The sequence below is a fragment of the Schistocerca gregaria genome, chromosome 5 (assembly GCF_023897955.1).
Source record: "Schistocerca gregaria isolate iqSchGreg1 chromosome 5, iqSchGreg1.2, whole genome shotgun sequence".
Taxonomy (NCBI): Eukaryota; Metazoa; Arthropoda; class Insecta; order Orthoptera; family Acrididae; genus Schistocerca; species Schistocerca gregaria.
Genome location: NC_064924.1, coordinates 274,832,319 through 274,851,011, shown reverse-complemented (window position 1 = coordinate 274,851,011; position 18,693 = coordinate 274,832,319). Strand labels below are relative to the sequence as shown.

At 39.2% G+C, this 18,693-nt stretch overlaps 1 protein-coding gene across 2 annotated transcripts in view; it reads left to right on the top strand.

Moving 5' to 3' along the window:
* The window catches only part of LOC126272592 (armadillo repeat-containing protein gudu-like), a 188,934-nt gene that overhangs the window by 93,769 nt on the left and 76,472 nt on the right, over nucleotides 1-18,693 (top strand). For both annotated transcript variants that reach the window (XM_049975522.1, XM_049975521.1), the window contains exons 5-8: nucleotides 7,526-7,774; nucleotides 13,576-13,686; nucleotides 13,760-14,056; nucleotides 14,465-14,761. In XM_049975522.1, coding sequence (XP_049831479.1) covers nucleotides 7,526-7,774; nucleotides 13,576-13,686; nucleotides 13,760-14,056; nucleotides 14,465-14,761 — 954 coding nt within the window. The remainder of the gene's footprint in view (nucleotides 1-7,525; nucleotides 7,775-13,575; nucleotides 13,687-13,759; nucleotides 14,057-14,464; nucleotides 14,762-18,693) is intronic.

Here is an 18,693-nt window from a genome sequence, read left to right as displayed (position 1 = left end):
AGTAAAACGAGGATAATGGAATGTAGTCGAATTAAATCGGGTGATGCTGAGAGAATTGGATTAGGAAATGAGACACTTTAAGTAGTAAAGGAGTTTTGCTATTTGGGGAGCAAAATAACTGATGATGGTCGAAGTAGAGAGGAGATAAAATGTAGACTGGCAATGGCAAGGAAAGCGTTTCAGAAGAAGAGAAATTTGTTAACATCGAGTATAGATTTACATGTCAGGAAGTCATTTCTGAAAGTATTTGTATGGAGTGTAGCCATGAATGGAAGTGAAACATGGACGATAAACAGTATATGTATGGAGTGTAGCCATGTGTGGAAGTGAAACATGGACGATAAATAGTTTGGACAAGAAGAGAATAGAAGCTTTCGAAATGTGGCACTGCAGAAGAATTATTAATATTAGATGGGTAGATCACATAACTAATGAGGAGGTATTGAATAGAATTGGGGAGCAGAGGAGTTTGTGGCACAACTTGACAAGAAGAAGGTACTGGTTGGTAGGACATGTTCTGAGGCATCAAGGGATCACAAATTTAGCATTGGAGGGCAGTGTGGAGGGTATAAATCGTAGAGGGAGACCAAGAGATGAATACACTAAGCAGGTTCAGAAGGATGTATGTTGCAGTAAGTACTGGGAGGTGAAGAAGCTTGCACAGGATAGAGTAGCATGGAGAGCTGCAGCAAACCAGTCTCAGGACTGAAGACAACAACAACATACATTAGAAAAAAAAGAAAGTGCTTTAAGCCTCAGTAATGTCATTTCTTACAGCTCGACAGCTTTTAGTACCTAGAATTGCCAAAGTTGTGTTAAGCTCAAAAAAATTTCATGATTTTATATGTGACACAGCTGAAAACAGTAAGTGCTTCTGCTTTTCCCCCCCAAGATAACAAATAAACTCGTAGTAATTTCATTTATAGTCATGTTCGATGATTTTAACGTCTTTTATTGTCTTATATTTATCCGTTTCTAAAACAGTGTTAGTATTTGGCAAAAGGCAGGGTTGACACTAAATGCTTCACCTGGATTGCGTGACATCATAGTAGAGTTGTGAGGCCTTGTCGTTTAGGTGGCATTGGTAGTGGTGGGAGCACTCATGAAAAACTTTCTGTAGTAGTTCGTGTTAGAGCTGCATCTCTTTTAGATTTATGTCAGCTGATAGGTATATCTGCTTAAAGGAAGTCCCTCTAACTAAGGGCTCACCTTCATAGGATGTCATGTTTCCAAGCAGAGAAGGAATTAGCATATTTCACCAGAATATAAGAAATATTAGAGTTAATGTTAGTGAACTGCTTATAGATGTTGACTTTGAAATTATTGGTATATCGAAGCACCACTTAATAATTTGACAATTCAGTGGCTTCCTTTGCCAGTTTACAGATTAGCTGGCTGTTTTTCAAGGAGTTCCTTGTGGGGTGGGGGAGTGGCCATGTACATAAAAATAGTATTCCATTTGAGTCCATAGATGTATCACAGCACTGCACTGAACATATTTTGAATGTTGTGCAGGGACAGTTGAATTTAGTGAAACAAAACTTCTAATTTTTGTTGTCTATAGGTCCCCTAACTGCTTCTCATGAGCATTTCTGCTCAAGCTACAAATTAGCTGCACATGTAAGTAGAGATAATATGATGAGAGGAGGAGTTGCCATATATGTCAAAAGCTTCCACAGTGCAAAAAATTTAGAAACTAAAAAATTTTGTGTAGAGCAACATATGGAAGCATGTGCCACTGAACTTAAACTAAATGATGGCACTTTCATAATTGTAACAGTGTATAGGTCCCCCTCAGGGAATTTCCAGCTATTTCTAGAAAACTTAGATGCTTTGTTGTGCTATCTGTCAGACGGGGAAGCAAATTATCATTTGTGGGGATTTCAATGTTGATTCCCTGAAAGAGTGTAATAGGAAGAATGACCTTTTAGTATTACTCAGTTCTTTCAATTTGAGCTCCGTCATTGATTTTCCTACTTGGATAACAAAGAACAGCAGTACATTGATAGATAACTTTTTTATAGACCAAGATAAGTTTAAGGACATAAATGCTTATCCTGTTGAGAATGGTCTTTCAGATCATAGTGCACAGCTTGTTACAGTACATGACATAGCTCCATGCAGTATAATAAATCAGACTTTCAAAGCAGTGCGTTCAATTAACAATATAAATATTGCAAACTTTAGGGAAAGCCTACAGCAGCTAGACTGGGATGAAGTGTATAAGGAACCCGATGCAAACTTGAAATATAACTTATTTCACAATACATTTTTAAGGGTATTTGAAAATTGTTTTCCCAAGAAAATAGTTAAACATAATTCCAAGAAAACATATAAAAAACCTTGGCTAACTAAAGGAATAAGAATATCTTGCAACCGTAAAAGAGAACTGTATCTAACAGCAAGGGGGAGTACTGACCCCGAAATTGTTCAATATTATAAAAACTATTGTGCAGTACTAAGAAAAGTTATTAAAAAGTCCAGAAGCATGTGTATCATGTCTGAGATCAGTAACTCTGATAATAAAATTAAAGCAATTTGGAATATTATTGAAAGGGAAACAGGGCAACCAAGAGCACAGGAAGACTTTAGTGCAATAAAACTGAATGACAAGTGCACTAACAAACAATCAGAAATTGAAAATATTTTGAATAATCATTTTTTAAATGTTGTGGAGAAAATAGGATCTAGATCTTCACTAGAAGAGGCAAGGCTATTAATAGAAGAGGCCATACCTGCGCAGTTTGAAACAACTGTAATTCCACCAACCTCTCCCTCTGAAATCAGTAAAATAATAAACTCACTGAAAAGTAAAAGCTCTTACGGAATTGATGGCATTTCCAGCAAAGTACTTAAAGCTTGTTCCCCACAGATAAGTAGGATTCTCAGCCACGTATGTAATAGCTCTTTGGAGCAGGGTGTTTTCCCTGATAGACTGAAATATGCCATTGTAAAACCATTGCATAAAAAGGGGGATACGTCGGATGTCAACAACTACCGCCCAATCTCTCTTCTGACAGCTCTATCAAAAATTTTTGAGAAAGTAATGTATTCAAGAGTAGCCTCCCATATTTGTAAAAATAAAGTACTAACAAAATGTCAGTTTGGTTTTCAGAAAAGCTTTTCAACAGAAAATGCTATATATGCTTTCACTGATCAAATATTAAATGCTCTGAATAACCGGACATCACCCATTGGTATTTTTTGTGATCTCTCAAAGGCCTTTGATTGTGTAAATCATGGAATTCTTTTAGATAAGCTAAATCATTATGGTTTGAGTGGGGCAGTGCACAAATGGTTTAATTCATACTTAACTGGAAGAATGCAGAAAGTTGAAATAAGTGGTTCGTGTAATGTTAAAACAACAGCTGATTCCTCAAACTGGGGTGCTATCAAGCACGGGGTCCCACAGGGTTCGGTCTTAGGTCCTTTACTGTTCTTGATATACATTAATGACTTACCATTCCACATTGATGAAGATGCAAAGTTAGTTCCTTTTGCTGATGATACAAGTATAGTAATAACATCCAAAAACCAAGAACTAAGTGATGTAATTGTAAATGATGTTTTTCACAAAATTATTAAGTGGTTCTCAGCAAACGGACTCTCTTTAAATTTTGATAAAACACAGTATATACAGTTCCGTACAGTAAAGGGCACAACTCCAGTAATAAATATAGAATTTGAACAGAAGTCTGTAGCTAAGGTAGAATTTTCAAAATTTTTAGGTGTGTCCATTGATGAGAGGTTAAACTGGAAGCAACACATTGATGGTCTGCTGAAACGTCTGAGTTCAGCTACGTATGCTATTAGGGTTATTGCAAATTTTGGTGATAAGAATCTCAGTAAATTAGATTACTATGCCTACTTTCATTCACTGCTTTCGTATGGCATCATATTCTGGGGTAATTCATCGTTGAGTAGAAAAGTATTCATTGCACAAAAACGTGTAATCAGAATAATTGCTGGAGCCCACCCACGGTCATCCTGCAGACATCTATTTAAGGATCTAGGGATCCTCACAGTAACCTCACAGTATATATATTCCCTTATGAAATTTGTTGATAATAATCCAACCCAATTCAAAAGTAATAGCAGTGTGCATACCTATAACACCAGGAGAAAGGATGATCTTCACTATGCAGGGTTAAATCTGACTTTGGCACAGAAAGGGGTAAATTATGCTGCCACAAAAGTCTTTGGGCACCTACTAAACAGCATCAAAAGCCTGACAGATAGCCAACTAACATTTAAAAATAAATTAAAAGAATTTCTAGATGACAACTCCTTCTACTCATTGGCTGAATTTTTAGATATAAACTAAGTAAAAAAAAAACTTAATCATTAGTGTCATGCAATATTTTGTGTAATGTAATTTCTTGTACAGACATCTTTTATTAACCTGACACGTTCCACATCATTACGAAGTGTCGTATTCATGATCTATGGAACAAGTATTAATCTAATCTAATCTAATCTAATCTAATCTAGCTAGAGACAATTCTTGACTTTATAGTAAGTATCAGAAATTAGTTACATGTGGTGACTTCAATATTAATTTTGTATTGATGGTGCAAGAAAAATGATGTTCGTAGATCTCCTAAATTCATATGATCTGATGCAGACTGTGTTCTTTCCAACTTTGGTGCAGGGGAACAGTAGAATAGCCATAGACAATAATTTTTATTCATTCTTCATTACTGGATGGGCATTCTGTTAGTAAAAGGGTGAACGGCCTTTCAGATCCTGATGTACAAATTTTAAAATTAAAACGCTTTTGTACTCAAGCAAATGACACATATAATTACAAACTATGTAGGAAAGTCAATCCAACAGCAACAGAGATATTTTTAAACCTTGTCAAAGCACAAGAGTGGCAGGATGTTTATAACACCAATAATAGATGATAAAAAAAAAATGCTTTCCTTAACACATTTCTCACGCTCTTTGAGAGTTGCTTTTTATTAGTATGTTCTAAGCAGGGTACTAGCAGTAACAGGCAGCCCAGGTGGCTGACTAGTGGGACAAGGACATCATGTAGAACAAAGTGGAAATTATATCAAAATGTTAGAAGTAGTCACAATCAAACTGCAGTAGCTCATTACAAACAGTATTGTAAGGTGCTTAAAAATGTTATTAGGAAGGCAAAGAGTGAATGGCATGTAATAGAATAGCTGATTCACATGATACAATTAAAACTATATGGTCAGTTGTGAAGGAATTGTCAGCACAAGGTCGACAATATAAAGTCAGTTCATCATAAAAATATTTCTGTTACTGATGAATCAGATATATGTACAGTATTTAACAATCATTTTCTGGGCTTTGCTGGTGAATCAAATAAAAATTTAGTTCCTACAGGGTATCATATAACTTTCTTGGCAAATGCCTTTCCGAGATTGATGACTTAAATACTACTCTGTGATACAGACAGGAGGGGAGATTCAGTCAGTAATTAAATCACTGAAGACCAGGGACTCCAATAGATATGATGGAGTGCCTAGCAGAATATTAAAGTACTGTGCTGCAAATGTTAACCCTGTATTTAGCCACAACTGTAATTTTTACTTTAGGAATGTTCAGTTTCCTGAAAGATTAAAGTACTCACTAGTAAAGCCACTTTATAAAAAGGGAGAAAGGGATAATGTAGACAATTTTAGACCTATTTCTATGCCACCACTGTTCGCTAAAGTTATTGAAAAAGCAGTGTATGTGAGGATAACTGATCATTTTATATCACACGCCAAATGTATAGTTCGGCTTTAGAAGTTGCTTAACAGCTGAAAATGCTGTATTCTCTTTTTTTCTATGAGGTACTGGTTGGGTTAAACAAAATGTTCCGAATGCTAAGCATATTTTTTGATTTAACTAAGGCTTTCGATTGTGTTGATCACACAATATTGCTCTATAAGTTGGACCATTATGGAATACAGGAAGTAGCTCACAACTGGTTCACCTCTTATGTTAGCAGCAGACAGCAAAAGATCATGATTCACAGTGTTGAGAATGGCTGTGATGTGAGGTCTGAGTGGGGTCTGGTCAAATGGGGGGTTCCCCAGGGATCAGTGTTGGGGCCACTTTTCTTCCTTATTTATATAAATGATACAACCTCTAGTATTAAGGGTGACTCTAAAATATTTCTGTTTGCTGATGACGATGGTTTGGTACCAGAAGTAAAGGATGTTGTGTGCAACTTTGGCTTAGTTTCAAATAGTGCAGTTCATGACCTAAGTTCATTGGTTGTAGAAAATAAACTAATTCTAAATCACAGCAAGACTCAGTTTTTACAGTTTCTAACCCACAATTCAACAATACCTGAAGTTTTAATTTCATATAATGGGCATATGATAAGTGAAACTGAACAGTTCAAATTTCTAGGTGTTTCTAGTGAATGGAACTCAAGCAAATCTTCATGGACATAAAAAATTGCTATTGTTCATTACTTAGTTCATGTAGAAATCTGCCTATAAAGTCTTATCAAAGTAAGTAATTTTAACATATCTTTGATTTTACAATTAACGTACCCAGTCCATGGAGAAGTTTCCAAGTAAAAGTTATGTAAATAATCTTAACAATCACTAAATTTTGTGTGTTGGCAGAGACAGAATTCAAGTTACAAGGGCCATCTCTGCTAACACAGTAACTCAGTATCAGGCAGCTGCATGAACACAGGGCACACAGTGCAGGTAGCAGATTAGCTGATAACAACTCAAACTCAAGGAGTGGTTCAGCAAGAGTGTCAGGAGCAGTTCAGCAGTCAGATGGTTAATCCTACATTTCAGTATTTATTGTATTTAAGGACAAGTTTATTCAATTAAACTTCGTGTACTTCAACATAATTTCATGAGTACTTAACTTCTTTCTTTCAAGATTCATTTTCTTCCACTGAATCCAGTCACAATTGTTCTACTGTAAAAACATTTAAAATAGAATCCTATATGTCACAAAGCATGTGGCTGTCGCACGTTTTTGTTCTCACAATGTTCTTCTGGTAGTTAGTTTCAGCCAACTATTGATTGAAATAAAAAAAAAATACTTCCTGTCAGGAAATACATTCCTTCTCTTCAAAACCACCAAAATGACTCAAACATAATACACAGTTTGAAAGATTGATCACCATCAGCATTATTTACACCCTTACTTGTAATACACCATAGGTAAGAGGCACAGAATCTGGAATTAACAAGAATTATACACTGTCATCTTTCCTTGTATTGATGACCAAAAGCAACTATAAAAATCCCTAATCCCAAGGATTCAACATGTTCCCATTTATTTGAGAGTCGAAATCTCACTAAAAAATTTTAGCAAATAGAGCCACTTCTCAGTTGCTTGCACTGCTGTTTCCAGCAACATATTCATTCCATATGATAGAAGTGCAGATTCATTTATTTGATAATGTACTGAGATGTAAAATACAAATACTAATGTAGTTTTGTGTAAAGCTGATTGACCATAACAGGAATCTGTTAATTTTATATGCTCAAAATGACATTTTAAATTGCATATGTATTTTTCATCACAGGTTGACTTACTTGACATCAACCCAACTGCATTGCAGTTTCCTGTTGAAGCACTGTCACCTGAAGACGTGAAGCAAGTGGAGGTGGCTCGTAACAGCATAAAGGCCCTGTGGACACTCTCAGTGTCTAACAGAAACAAAAAAGAAATGCTGAAAGCAAACTGTGTACCTCTCTTTGCAAAGCTCTTCCGATCAGTTCATCCAGATATTATAATACCCACTGCAGGGATTCTACAAGAATGTGCCTTAGAGGTATGTTTTGCTGGTAGAAATGAGAAATATCTTGCAGTTTTTCAGATTTTATTGTCTGACTTATGCCACTGAGGTACAAATTTCACCATTTACTTGCAGTTGCAAGTAATATTGTGGTTATTGTTAAAGTTCCTCATCACAGCACAACTGAAAAAATCTCCTATTTTTATTGCTAACCTCCATTAAGTCATATTTTTATTGTTGAGACGTATTAAATCAGAATCATTGTAAATAACTGTCTATCTTTGATATGACTGCCATCACAAAGTGTTTTACATTCCTCATTTTTATTACACCTGCCTTGAAATGTTTTTCAATATTTCAACATTCTTACTGTGGGTGTAGGCATTCTACTGCTGCTGCTGTTCCTTCTGTGGGTGCAACTGTTCCTGCCAGCATTACAGAAATTCTGGTTGAATAGTGGCCCAAAATTAACACTATGGAAAGTGAAATAATATCTAGGGTGTCGCTTGCATAATAACGTTCTTCACTGCCACTTTAGTGTCTCCATTGGTGCGGCAATGATGCCACACTAAAGTGTTGGTGCAGGATGGTAGTGGCTCAATAATGACCATGAAACAGAACCCCAAGAGGAAAAATTAAAACTCATCATGTGAGTCAATCTATGGGAAGCAGAAAGTTTGAAGCCTCATAGAGACAAGCACCAGGATAACTCAGGTGCCTGTCCATTGAGCACTAGGCAACAACACTCGGTATGATGCATGAGGCAAGGTCCATGGTAGGTGAACTTACTGTAAGCACTCACCTGCTCAGCATATAGCCTGTTGCAGCAGCAGATCTATCCATACTACGCACGACGTGCGCCCTCCAGGGCATGTTTTCATGTACTCTTTGGTGCTACCTGTGCCAGTTCATGTGCCTCCATCACAGTGTCTACTGGCTGAGCAGTAAACTTTTGTTAAGAGAATGGCAGTAGCAAGGTTGTTGCAGTCTTTAGTAGCTGATAGTTTAGTGGGATGCTCAGGAAGTAGTAACAGGTGCAGGAAGCAGTCTTAGGTGCAGCACATGAGCAGCTGAGTCCAGCTCTGTTAATGCCGGATCAGTTCTTGGTAGGCCGATGGAGAGTGCAAAAGGAATTGAAACTAGTAGTTGAACCAGACAAGTTGAACTGACCACTGTATTACCACACAGCAGCAGTTGAGGTTAGGATGGATCTAGCTTTATAGTATGTACTAATACAACTTATGATTAGCAATGAGTGTGCCAGGTTCAAATGTTACACCATACATGCCTACCCCTTAAAGTGGGGAACCTTGGGGAAGTCCTTCCAAGTAAAGACATAGGAAGTACTGCTGTACACAGAATGTGGTAGTAATGATGCAGTGATACCGCTATCATAACTGGAACACTGTGAGAGAGAGAGCGTTACCGTCTGCTTAAACGGTTAGTGTATACGGGTACTGGCACATGCAAAGTGCAATTGTTGTACTTAGATAAAATAGAAGGTCAGGATTGTTCATGTGACATCCTTAGCTGTGACCCTGTTTCCAGCAAGTGGCTCTGCACTGGGTTCATTCTGTAAACATTACCGAAGTTATAGTAGTGAAATGCTATGAATCAGATAAGCTTGCAGGAGCTAAATGTTGGGAACTGCATGAGAGTGGAATAATTAAATATTAATGGTATGGACTATAACAACAGGGCAGACCTTTCACCTGTCAGCCCCGGTTACAGCGGAAAACAAATTTAACATTACGCAGCCACATTTCTACTGGCCAGCAAAGCCAAGGTTGTGGAGAGGCTTTGTGTGACAGACTGGCACATTTAAAAGTAGATTTTTGGAAAGTATTTCCTTTGGACAAAGTCTTTTGACAGATGTAATGCAGTCACTGTGTTTTGTGCACTTCTGTGGAAATAGCAGCTCTGCTATGGCTATTTGAAAGACATGGGCATCTGACAGGTGGTGAGGAACTTGTGTGCCGATTTTATCAATAAGCCTGTTTACCCACCATGAGGGGGCCAGGCCACACCTCTCAATCCTGGTAACGTAGATGACATGGAACAGGGCAGGTGGCTACTACATTGTTGAGCCACAGAGGTTTTGATTTGCATGTGCTTGGAAATATTGCATTAGCATAATAAACTTGCCATTAACAAGTATAAATACTTCTCAGTTTTAGGAGCATGGTGAAATGTCTGGCACCCCCCCCCCCCCTCCCCCCACCATGACACGAGGACCACACCATTCTCCACCGGGTTGTAGTTCAACAAGTAGTTGATGCTGGCCTGGGCTGCGATCTCCACCAGACCAGCTCCTGCAGTAAATCCACCACATGGGTATGTAACACTGTATGATGGATGAACACTTCCAGGCTCACTACCGCAGCATCTGAACTTCTGCCTTCGAGGGCAGAAATTCAAGTTCTCCAGCACCCACCGTCATCGTCTGCTGGGGTGAGCTCTTCTTCTGGGTATTAAGTCTACACACCAATACTGGCAGTTGTACATACTTCTGGGACATGCCACATGACACCACACTGCCTAGACTGGGGCATGCATTGCTGAGTGGGCTAAAAAAGCGTGAGCATCATTGGGGACGGACATCACAGCTAGCCATGCCACCAGCCGTCAGCAGCATCTCCATACTCCATGCCTGAGAGAGTGTGTCCACAGCATCACAGCACTGTGGATATTGTAGCACAAGTTGAATCAATGTGTTTTACATTGTCTGTACAGAGGTGAGGCAAACACACACACACACACACACACACACACACACACACACACACATACACAAACAAAACAAAACAAAACAAAACTGACACTCACATGCCCATTATCATCTCTGTGCACTGGGTGTCACTGCAGTGAGAAGCAATCTTTGCTGGGATGGGTAGTGGAGGTACAGAAGTAGTGTGGGGTAAGAAGGGGGAGTGCTAACACGGCATGAGTGGGGGAAGATTCTGTAGTGCTGCCTTTAGGAGTGTGCAGAGATGTGGCAGCAACACGATGGTGGGCTACTAAGTGCAGGGTGGGGAGAGCTGTGTTGTGTGGGAAAATGAGAAGCAAGAAGAGAATTGTGCAGGTGAACTGGGGGTGGATTGTGTGTGTGTGTGTGTGTGTGTGTGTGTGTGTGAGAGAGAGAGAGAGAGAGAGAGAGAGAGAGAGAGAAAGCAGTGGAGATAGAGGCACATGGAGGACAGAGACTAGTAAAAATTCAGACTAGTGTGGTTATGAGAATGAAGGATGTGTTTGGGAAAAAAGCTGGTGTTGGTAGAAAGAATCCAAATGGCATGGGTTGCAAAGCAGTTGTTGAAGTCAAGCACATCATATTGTGTGGCATGCTCAGCAAATAAATAGTTCAACTGTCTCTTGATCACATTTTGAAGGTGGTTGTTCATCTGGACAGAGACTTTGTCATGTGTTACTCTCACTTGCCATATACAGTATAAGTAAATAAACATGCAAATGATATTGAGAGCATTTAGCTGATTCAATAACACCTCGACATTAGTGTGTCGAGTGTGAACAATTTTTTTCAGTTTATCACAATAAAAAACAGTGAAAATCATGGAACACTAATGATGCATATCTTTTCCTGGAGGTAGCTAACAATTACATTCTCAGTCTTCATTTATAAACAGTTTCAGAGGTTGTTTAGACTACAATTACTGTATGGTGATGTATATATCAGCACATGGTATACTTAATAGAGAGGCTCTCATATATTGTATAAGGAAATTCCTTAGCTGTTCCTTACCCTTTGGGTTTATAAAGTGAATCAGATGTGTGTCATGCAGAAAAATGGCATTCTTATCATAAGATCATGCATTATACCACAGATGTAGACAGAATGCTTTTTATAATATCTCTTGTGGAGAGTAGAATCTGTTTTCCCTGTAGTAATGAATACAGCCCACACTCTTGGCAGTATTTACTGTGGCATGTTGCAGGACATGGATCTACAATCAAAAGTTCTAATAATTATCACGGTCTGACTCATACCAGTTGCATAGGACCAAATTATCGATAGCTAACTTGTGCGGATTCTGTGATCTTTCGAATCACTTCCAGTGTGAAATCAGGATCTATCATTCTCCTCATAATAATTGTATCCAACTGGAGGAAGCTGTACAAATCACCCCTATTTAAGAGACCCTACTCAGCTACAATTTGTTCACTTAGGCCTTTCATGTGTATCATCTGCATGAGTGGCAAGGCTGAACCGTATTATGAAGTGACAAATTATCAAGTTTCATTTCTGCAGTCTGCTTCCAATCACTATCTACACTCCTGGAAATTGAAATAAGAACACCGTGAATTCATTGTCCCAGGAAGGGGAAACTTTATTGACACATTCCTGGGGTCAGATACATCACATGATCACACTGACAGAACCACAGGCACATAGACACAGGCAACAGAGCATGCACAATGTCGGCACTAGTACAGTGTATATCCACCTTTCGCAGCAATGCAGGCTGCTATTCTCCCATGGAGACGATCGTAGAGATGCTGGATGTAGTCCTGTGGAACGGCTTGCCATGCCATTTCCACCTGGCGCCTCAGTTGGACCAGCGTTCGTGCTGGATGTGCAGACCGCGTGAGACGATGCTTCATCCAGTCCCAAACATGCTCAATGGGGGACAGATCTGGAGATCTTGCTGGCCAGGGTAGTTGACTTACACCTTCTAGAGCACATTGGGTGGTACGGGATGCATGCGGACGTGCATTGTCCTGTTGGAACAGCAAGTTCCCTTGCCGGTCTAGGAATGGTAGAACGATGGGTTCGATGACGGTTTGGATGTACCGTGCACTATTCAGTGTCCCCTCGACGATCACCAGAGGTGTATGGCCAGTGTAGGAGATCGCTCCCCACACCATGATGCCGGGTGTTGGCTCTGTGTGCCTCAGTCGTATGCAGTCCTGATTGTGGCGCTCACCTGCACGGCGCCAAACACGCATATGACCATCATTGGCACCAAGGCAGAAGCGACTCTCATCGCTGAAGACGACACATCTAAGACGACACATCTCCATTCGTCCCTCCATTCACGCCTGTCGCGACACCACTGGAGGCGGGCTGCACGATGTTGGGGCGTGAGCGGAAGACGGCCTAACGGTGTGCGGGACCGTAGCCCAGCTTCATGGAGACGGTTGCGAATGGTCCTCGCCGATACCCCAGGAGCAACAGTGTCCCTAATTTGTTGGGAAGTGGCGGTGCGGTCCCCTACGGCACTGGGTAGGATCCTACGGTCTTGGCGTGCATCCGTGCGTTGCTGCGGTCCGGTCCCAGGTCGACGGGCACGTGCACCTTCTGCCGACCACTGGCGACAACATCGATGTACTGTGGAGACCTCACGCCCCACGTGTTGAGCAATTCGGCGGCACGTCCACCTGGCCTCCCGCATGCCCACTATACGCCCTCGCTCAAAGTCCGTCAACTGCACATACGGTTCACGTCCACGCTGTCGCGGCATGCTACCAGTGTTAAAGACTGCGATGGAGCTCCGTATGCCACGGCAAACTGGCTGACACTGACGGCGGCGGTGCACAAATGCTGCGCAGCTAGCGCCATTCGACGGCCAACACCGTGGTTCCTGGTGTGTCCGCTGTGCCGTGCGTGTGATCATTGCTTGTACAGCCCTCTCGCAGTGTCCGGAGCAAGTATGGTGGGTCTGACACACCGGTGTCAATGTGTTCTTTTTTCCATTTCCAGGAATGTATATTTCTGCGTGCTTTTACAAAAGTAATGTAATTCAGTACAGCATTCTGTTAAAATGTTATAATAGCTGATGGTCGTGAAAGTTTGACAGACATGAAGACTAACCTTCTTTCAGAAAAGTTACCAGTCAGCGTTCGAGAATCATGGGATGATAGCTGATTTTGTTCAGTATCTTTTTTCTGAAAGTGCAGAACTGAAAAAGCATTCAGCTTCAGCTATATTTAGGGTGAGTTTTTAAGAAGATGAAACAGATTTTTCGCTTTTGCCTCTGCAAATTCTAATATTTTTCTTTTTAACAGTGTGCAGAGGGTGACATTACACGAAATATGGTTCGGCTGGCTGATGGCTTATACGTTTTAGTCAAGCTTGCCAAAACCATCAAAGTTCATCCAGACAGATTACTTTTAGCTGCTGTGACAGGTGCAATATGGAAATGTGCTCTTAATTCTGAGAATGTTCAACGGTTTGATGAACTTGAAGCTGTGGAAGTTTTGATTGCTATTTTACAAGATGAATATAGAGAGCTACATAGCTTTTGTCTTGTGACAAGGAATCCTATTTGTCGCAAAGAATGTTTTCTACCAGAAATTCTTGAGGTAATTTGTGAATATTTCATATGTTTGAATGTAGCCCTAGATGTCACTATTTCCAAGTCTTAAAAATTTAATGTTCACTGGAAAGTAGAGGCAAGGAATAAGCTAACTTATGCAGTGTATTACATTTTGTTGTTCCTCACAAGCATTGCAAAAAGTGTTATTTCATTTTATTGATTGAAAAACATTCTTCATATAGAAAATTCAGAACTCAGTCAATAATAAACTATTGGTGTCTTTTACAAGAAACTGAAAGAGCATAACAAGTTGAATATCTACTGGTACTCTGAATGAACTCATTTTCAGGAGCATATTTATTCCACTTTATATAGTATTATAAACAAAGATTATATTTTAAACAATTATTTTCCTTAAGATTTGAATCCAAATATACCTACTCAATTTGAACAGGTGTTGACAAATGTGATTGGAGGACTATCACAGTTTGCAAAACTTTCTCACAATCGTGAAGCTCTTCGTGAAGCACGTGTTGTTCCCTTGCTGGTTGAACTTTTGTTTGAGTCAAAAGAAGACTTGCTTGAAAATGTTGCTCATCTACTGGGTGAATGTGCCAAAGAAAAGGAATCAATGTCCATCATTGAAGAACTTGATGGTGTCAGTCTTCTTTGGTCACTACTTAAAAACCCATCAACAAATGTGCAAGCAAATGCTGCTTGGGCTTTGTGCCCATGCCTTGAAAATTCAAAGGTATGAAAATAATTTTTCACTGAAGCTTGAGATGTTGATATGTTACATAAAGCTCTGAAATACATCACATAAATTTCACACTTATTTCAGTCAAATACAATAAGAATAATATTGTATAGCAGTGAAAAACTCATTTAAATGGCACGAAAAGAAAGCACTTTGTACAGAATACAAAGATAATTATTCACATGTTTACTACTGTTCCTGAACAAAACCAGACGTTACAATTTAAATACTGGAGAAACCATGAAGAATATTAATGAGACGGCATTAGTTCACATATTTTTTGTGTATCACCAGCAGTTAGAATAGAAAGTTCATTTGTACCCAGCATAACATATCTATAGTTGAGCCTCGAGGGGGTGCACGTATGTATAAAGTGCACCAAAAAAGAATAATATTGTCTTGCATCATTCCATTGTTGTTTTACAATTGCAATCCCATACCTATTCCTTCATTATTGCTTCAGCTAACACTGCAATAAGTTGTGTTGTCATATCTTTAGGTGAGCAGTGGTAATACAAAATAAAAAACCAGAAAGCTAGGTGAGAAAAAATTTATGATCCGTGCAAGAAAATGCTCCACATTTCAAGCTAGCAGCACAATCCCACAATGAGGCAGATGTCTACAGGATAGTAACTAAATAAATGTTTTGCAGGGATCTGATGCAGCTGTGGTGTTTAGTGCTTTGAGTGGGTCATCATGTGGGGTAACACTTGTATTCAGAAACAGATTGATATAATGAAAGTTTATGTCATTATTGCTTAATTGAACAGTGATTTATATCATATAATGTAAGTTTATTCTATCATTGTTTCATTAAACTAAGATGAAACTGAAATTTGGCTTATTCATATTTACTTTAGTAACATCCACATGGGAAAAATATATTAAAAACAAAGATTCCAAGACTTATCAAGCGGGAAAGTGCCGGCAGACAGGCACAATGAACAAAACACACACACAGAATTACTAGCTTTCGCAACCGATGGTTGCTTCTTCAGGAAGGAGAGGGAAAGACGAAAGGATGTGGGTTTTAAGGGAGAGGGTAAGGAGTCATTCCAATCCCGGGAGCGGAAAGACTTCCCTTAGGGGGAAAAAAAGGACAGGATATGTGTGTGTGTGTGTGTTTGTGTGTGTGTGTGTGTGTGTGTGTGTGTGTGTGTGTGTGTGTGTGTGTGTGTACACCTGCCACCTGCGTCCCCCACCCTCTAATCATCCCATCTGACACAACCCCACCACACCCTAGTCCACCAACTGAACTGCAATCCTCGATTGTGTAGAGGCACAGGCATGCATGCATGCGTGTTGTGTGTGTGTTTGTGTTTTGACAAAGGGCAGAGTTTTATGGTCTGGCACCTGGGAGTGAGCATCTCACTGTCAGATTCAGTGAAGCTTGTCAGCCGGTCATCCACTGCTGCAATGAGAAAATTAAAGGCTGGTGAAACCATGAGTAGGTAACGAGTTGTTGGTTATGGACACAAATTATTTGAGAATGCAGAGGTCACAAGCTTATTCACTCTGTGGACTGCGTGAATATTATTATGGATCATCTGCACCCCTTCATGATTGATTTCTTCTGCAGTGATGATGGCATCTTCCAGCAGGATAACTTTGTGAGTTACAAGGTGAGAATTATGCTTCAGTGATCTGAGGGGTATGATATTGAGAAGTAAGTTTCTGATATGTCAGTACTGCAGCTGAGGGCAGAAACTTGTCTTTGTGTATTAACATTCATCTTTGTTGTGTATAATTTGTGCTTGTACTATCTTTTCTTTGATGTGTCTTTCTAACAACAGGTATCAACTGGATACTCTCCTCTTTCCTATGTCCTGTGCTTCTCCCTTTTTACCCGTAGATATCCTCTGGGTATTCTTCCACCTTCACTGTAGGATCAGTGACCACCCAGATAGCTCAGATATGCAATATCCTGTATGTTACACAATGCATTTGAATATGCAAGGAGTACACCTGATTATTATAGTTATTATTAATTATGATGAATCTTTCATGCATGTGTTGCAATATTCTACTTAATATGCTGATTATTATTTCCTCCAAACAGTTTTCATTTTCTGTCATCAAACTTCCTAGTATCTGAAATATTTTATGTATTCAAAGGTATATCCTTCAAGTGAAAGTTTGACAGAAACTTTTTGTTTGCTCATTATCATAACTTTGGTCTGCCTGACTCTTATCTTCATTTCTTACTGTTCTGCCACTTTCAGTATAAATTGTAGTTCTTGCTCTGATTCAGTCAACATTGCTTGATCATCTGCATACTCAAGTGTCTTTGTCCCTTATTTTACTGCTATTATGCCTCTTGCTTTTCCTAATGCTTGGTTTGTTATTTTCTCAGTATAAAAATTGGAAATAATCTGTTACAAACAACACCCTTGTCTAGCACATCTTCCAGTTTCCATTTCATTTGTTTGCTCATCATCTCTCCAAGCATCCTTATACTTGAGAGAACAGTTACAGCATAATGACAAAATCCACACATTATTTGTTACAGCACTTGTACTTTTCTCTATTAAAGTATTTATCATGCATGCCTAAGCATATTTCAGTAGTTCCCCAGAATTGAGGGCATGGTGTGAGTTGGTAACAGTGCACTGAAAACAACTGTCCTGTTGAGTCAACAAATTAGGGTACTATTTTATCCATAATCTCAAAAATTTTATTTCCTGTAATAGAAGCTCCACTGGTCTATGTGCATTAACTTAATTTGATGAAAATGGGTTGTGCAAAGATATGGTTGCTAGTGTGTTTGTATGATTTCTCCGAGTATTTTGTAATGACAGGTATTTTGTGCAAGATCTTTCATTGTAGTGAGTGCAACTTTTTGAGTTCTGTAGGTGTGTGAATATAGCCATAGGCCATGATTCTGATTCTCATTACATTGTAGAAAGAATGAGTTGCACCAAATTCATGTTGCTTTCCTCTGGGGATTCTTCTACCTTCACTGTAGGATTAGTGACCACTGTAGCCAGCCCAGATAGCTCAGATATGCAATATCCTGTATGTTACACAATGCAATTGAATATGCAAGGAGTACACCTGATTGTTATAGTTATTATTAATTATAATGAATCTTTCATGTATATGTGGCAGTATTCTACTTAATATGCTGACCCTATACATTCACAATTATGTCTACAGTTCTGTTAAATATATATGTTAGCCAGTCTTTCATGAAATAATATGGTGTCTCAGGCTAGGGGCTTAAGTCGTCTCTTGGTAACTTCCTCTGCTCTTAGTCCCTTTACCTATAAATAAGTATCTTTTCACTGATTTAATGTGGTGTACCATGTTTATTTTATGTGAGTGATCCAGGCGTGACTTCTCCCTTCCTGCTGTCATACCTTAAGCATCAACGATTCCCTCACATACAGCCTGGTCACCTGCAGATGGCATATCTGCCGTGAAAAGAACTCCCTTGCGCAGTGTGCTGAAGGTCTCATGAGGACCTTCACCAACAGGCAGTACACCTCAAACCTGGTCTGAAAATATATTTCTAGTCTGCAAACAGATTTCCCATATCCATAACTTCACACCGCCAAAATCCTCTCACTGTTTTAATGCAGCATACCATGATTATTTTATGTGAATGATCCAACCATGACTTCTCCTCCAATCTCCTATGTTTACTATACATCTGATACCAGTCCATTCAATGCATCCAGTAAGAACCCTGTATAAACTGCAAACTTTGGCAGCAATACCTTTTCAAAAAATCCTTTCCGTCTATTGCAAAGTAAATAATCTTGTGATTTGTGCAATGTATCAACTTCTTTCATCTTACTGACTACTTCCTTTAAGTTGTTGTTTGACTTAAGTTCTTATGAAATCAACAGCTGAAGTCCAATAGCGTGTTTTGCGCATATTATGATGGTAAAAATGTGTTACTTTTAGTGTTCCACTTCAACATA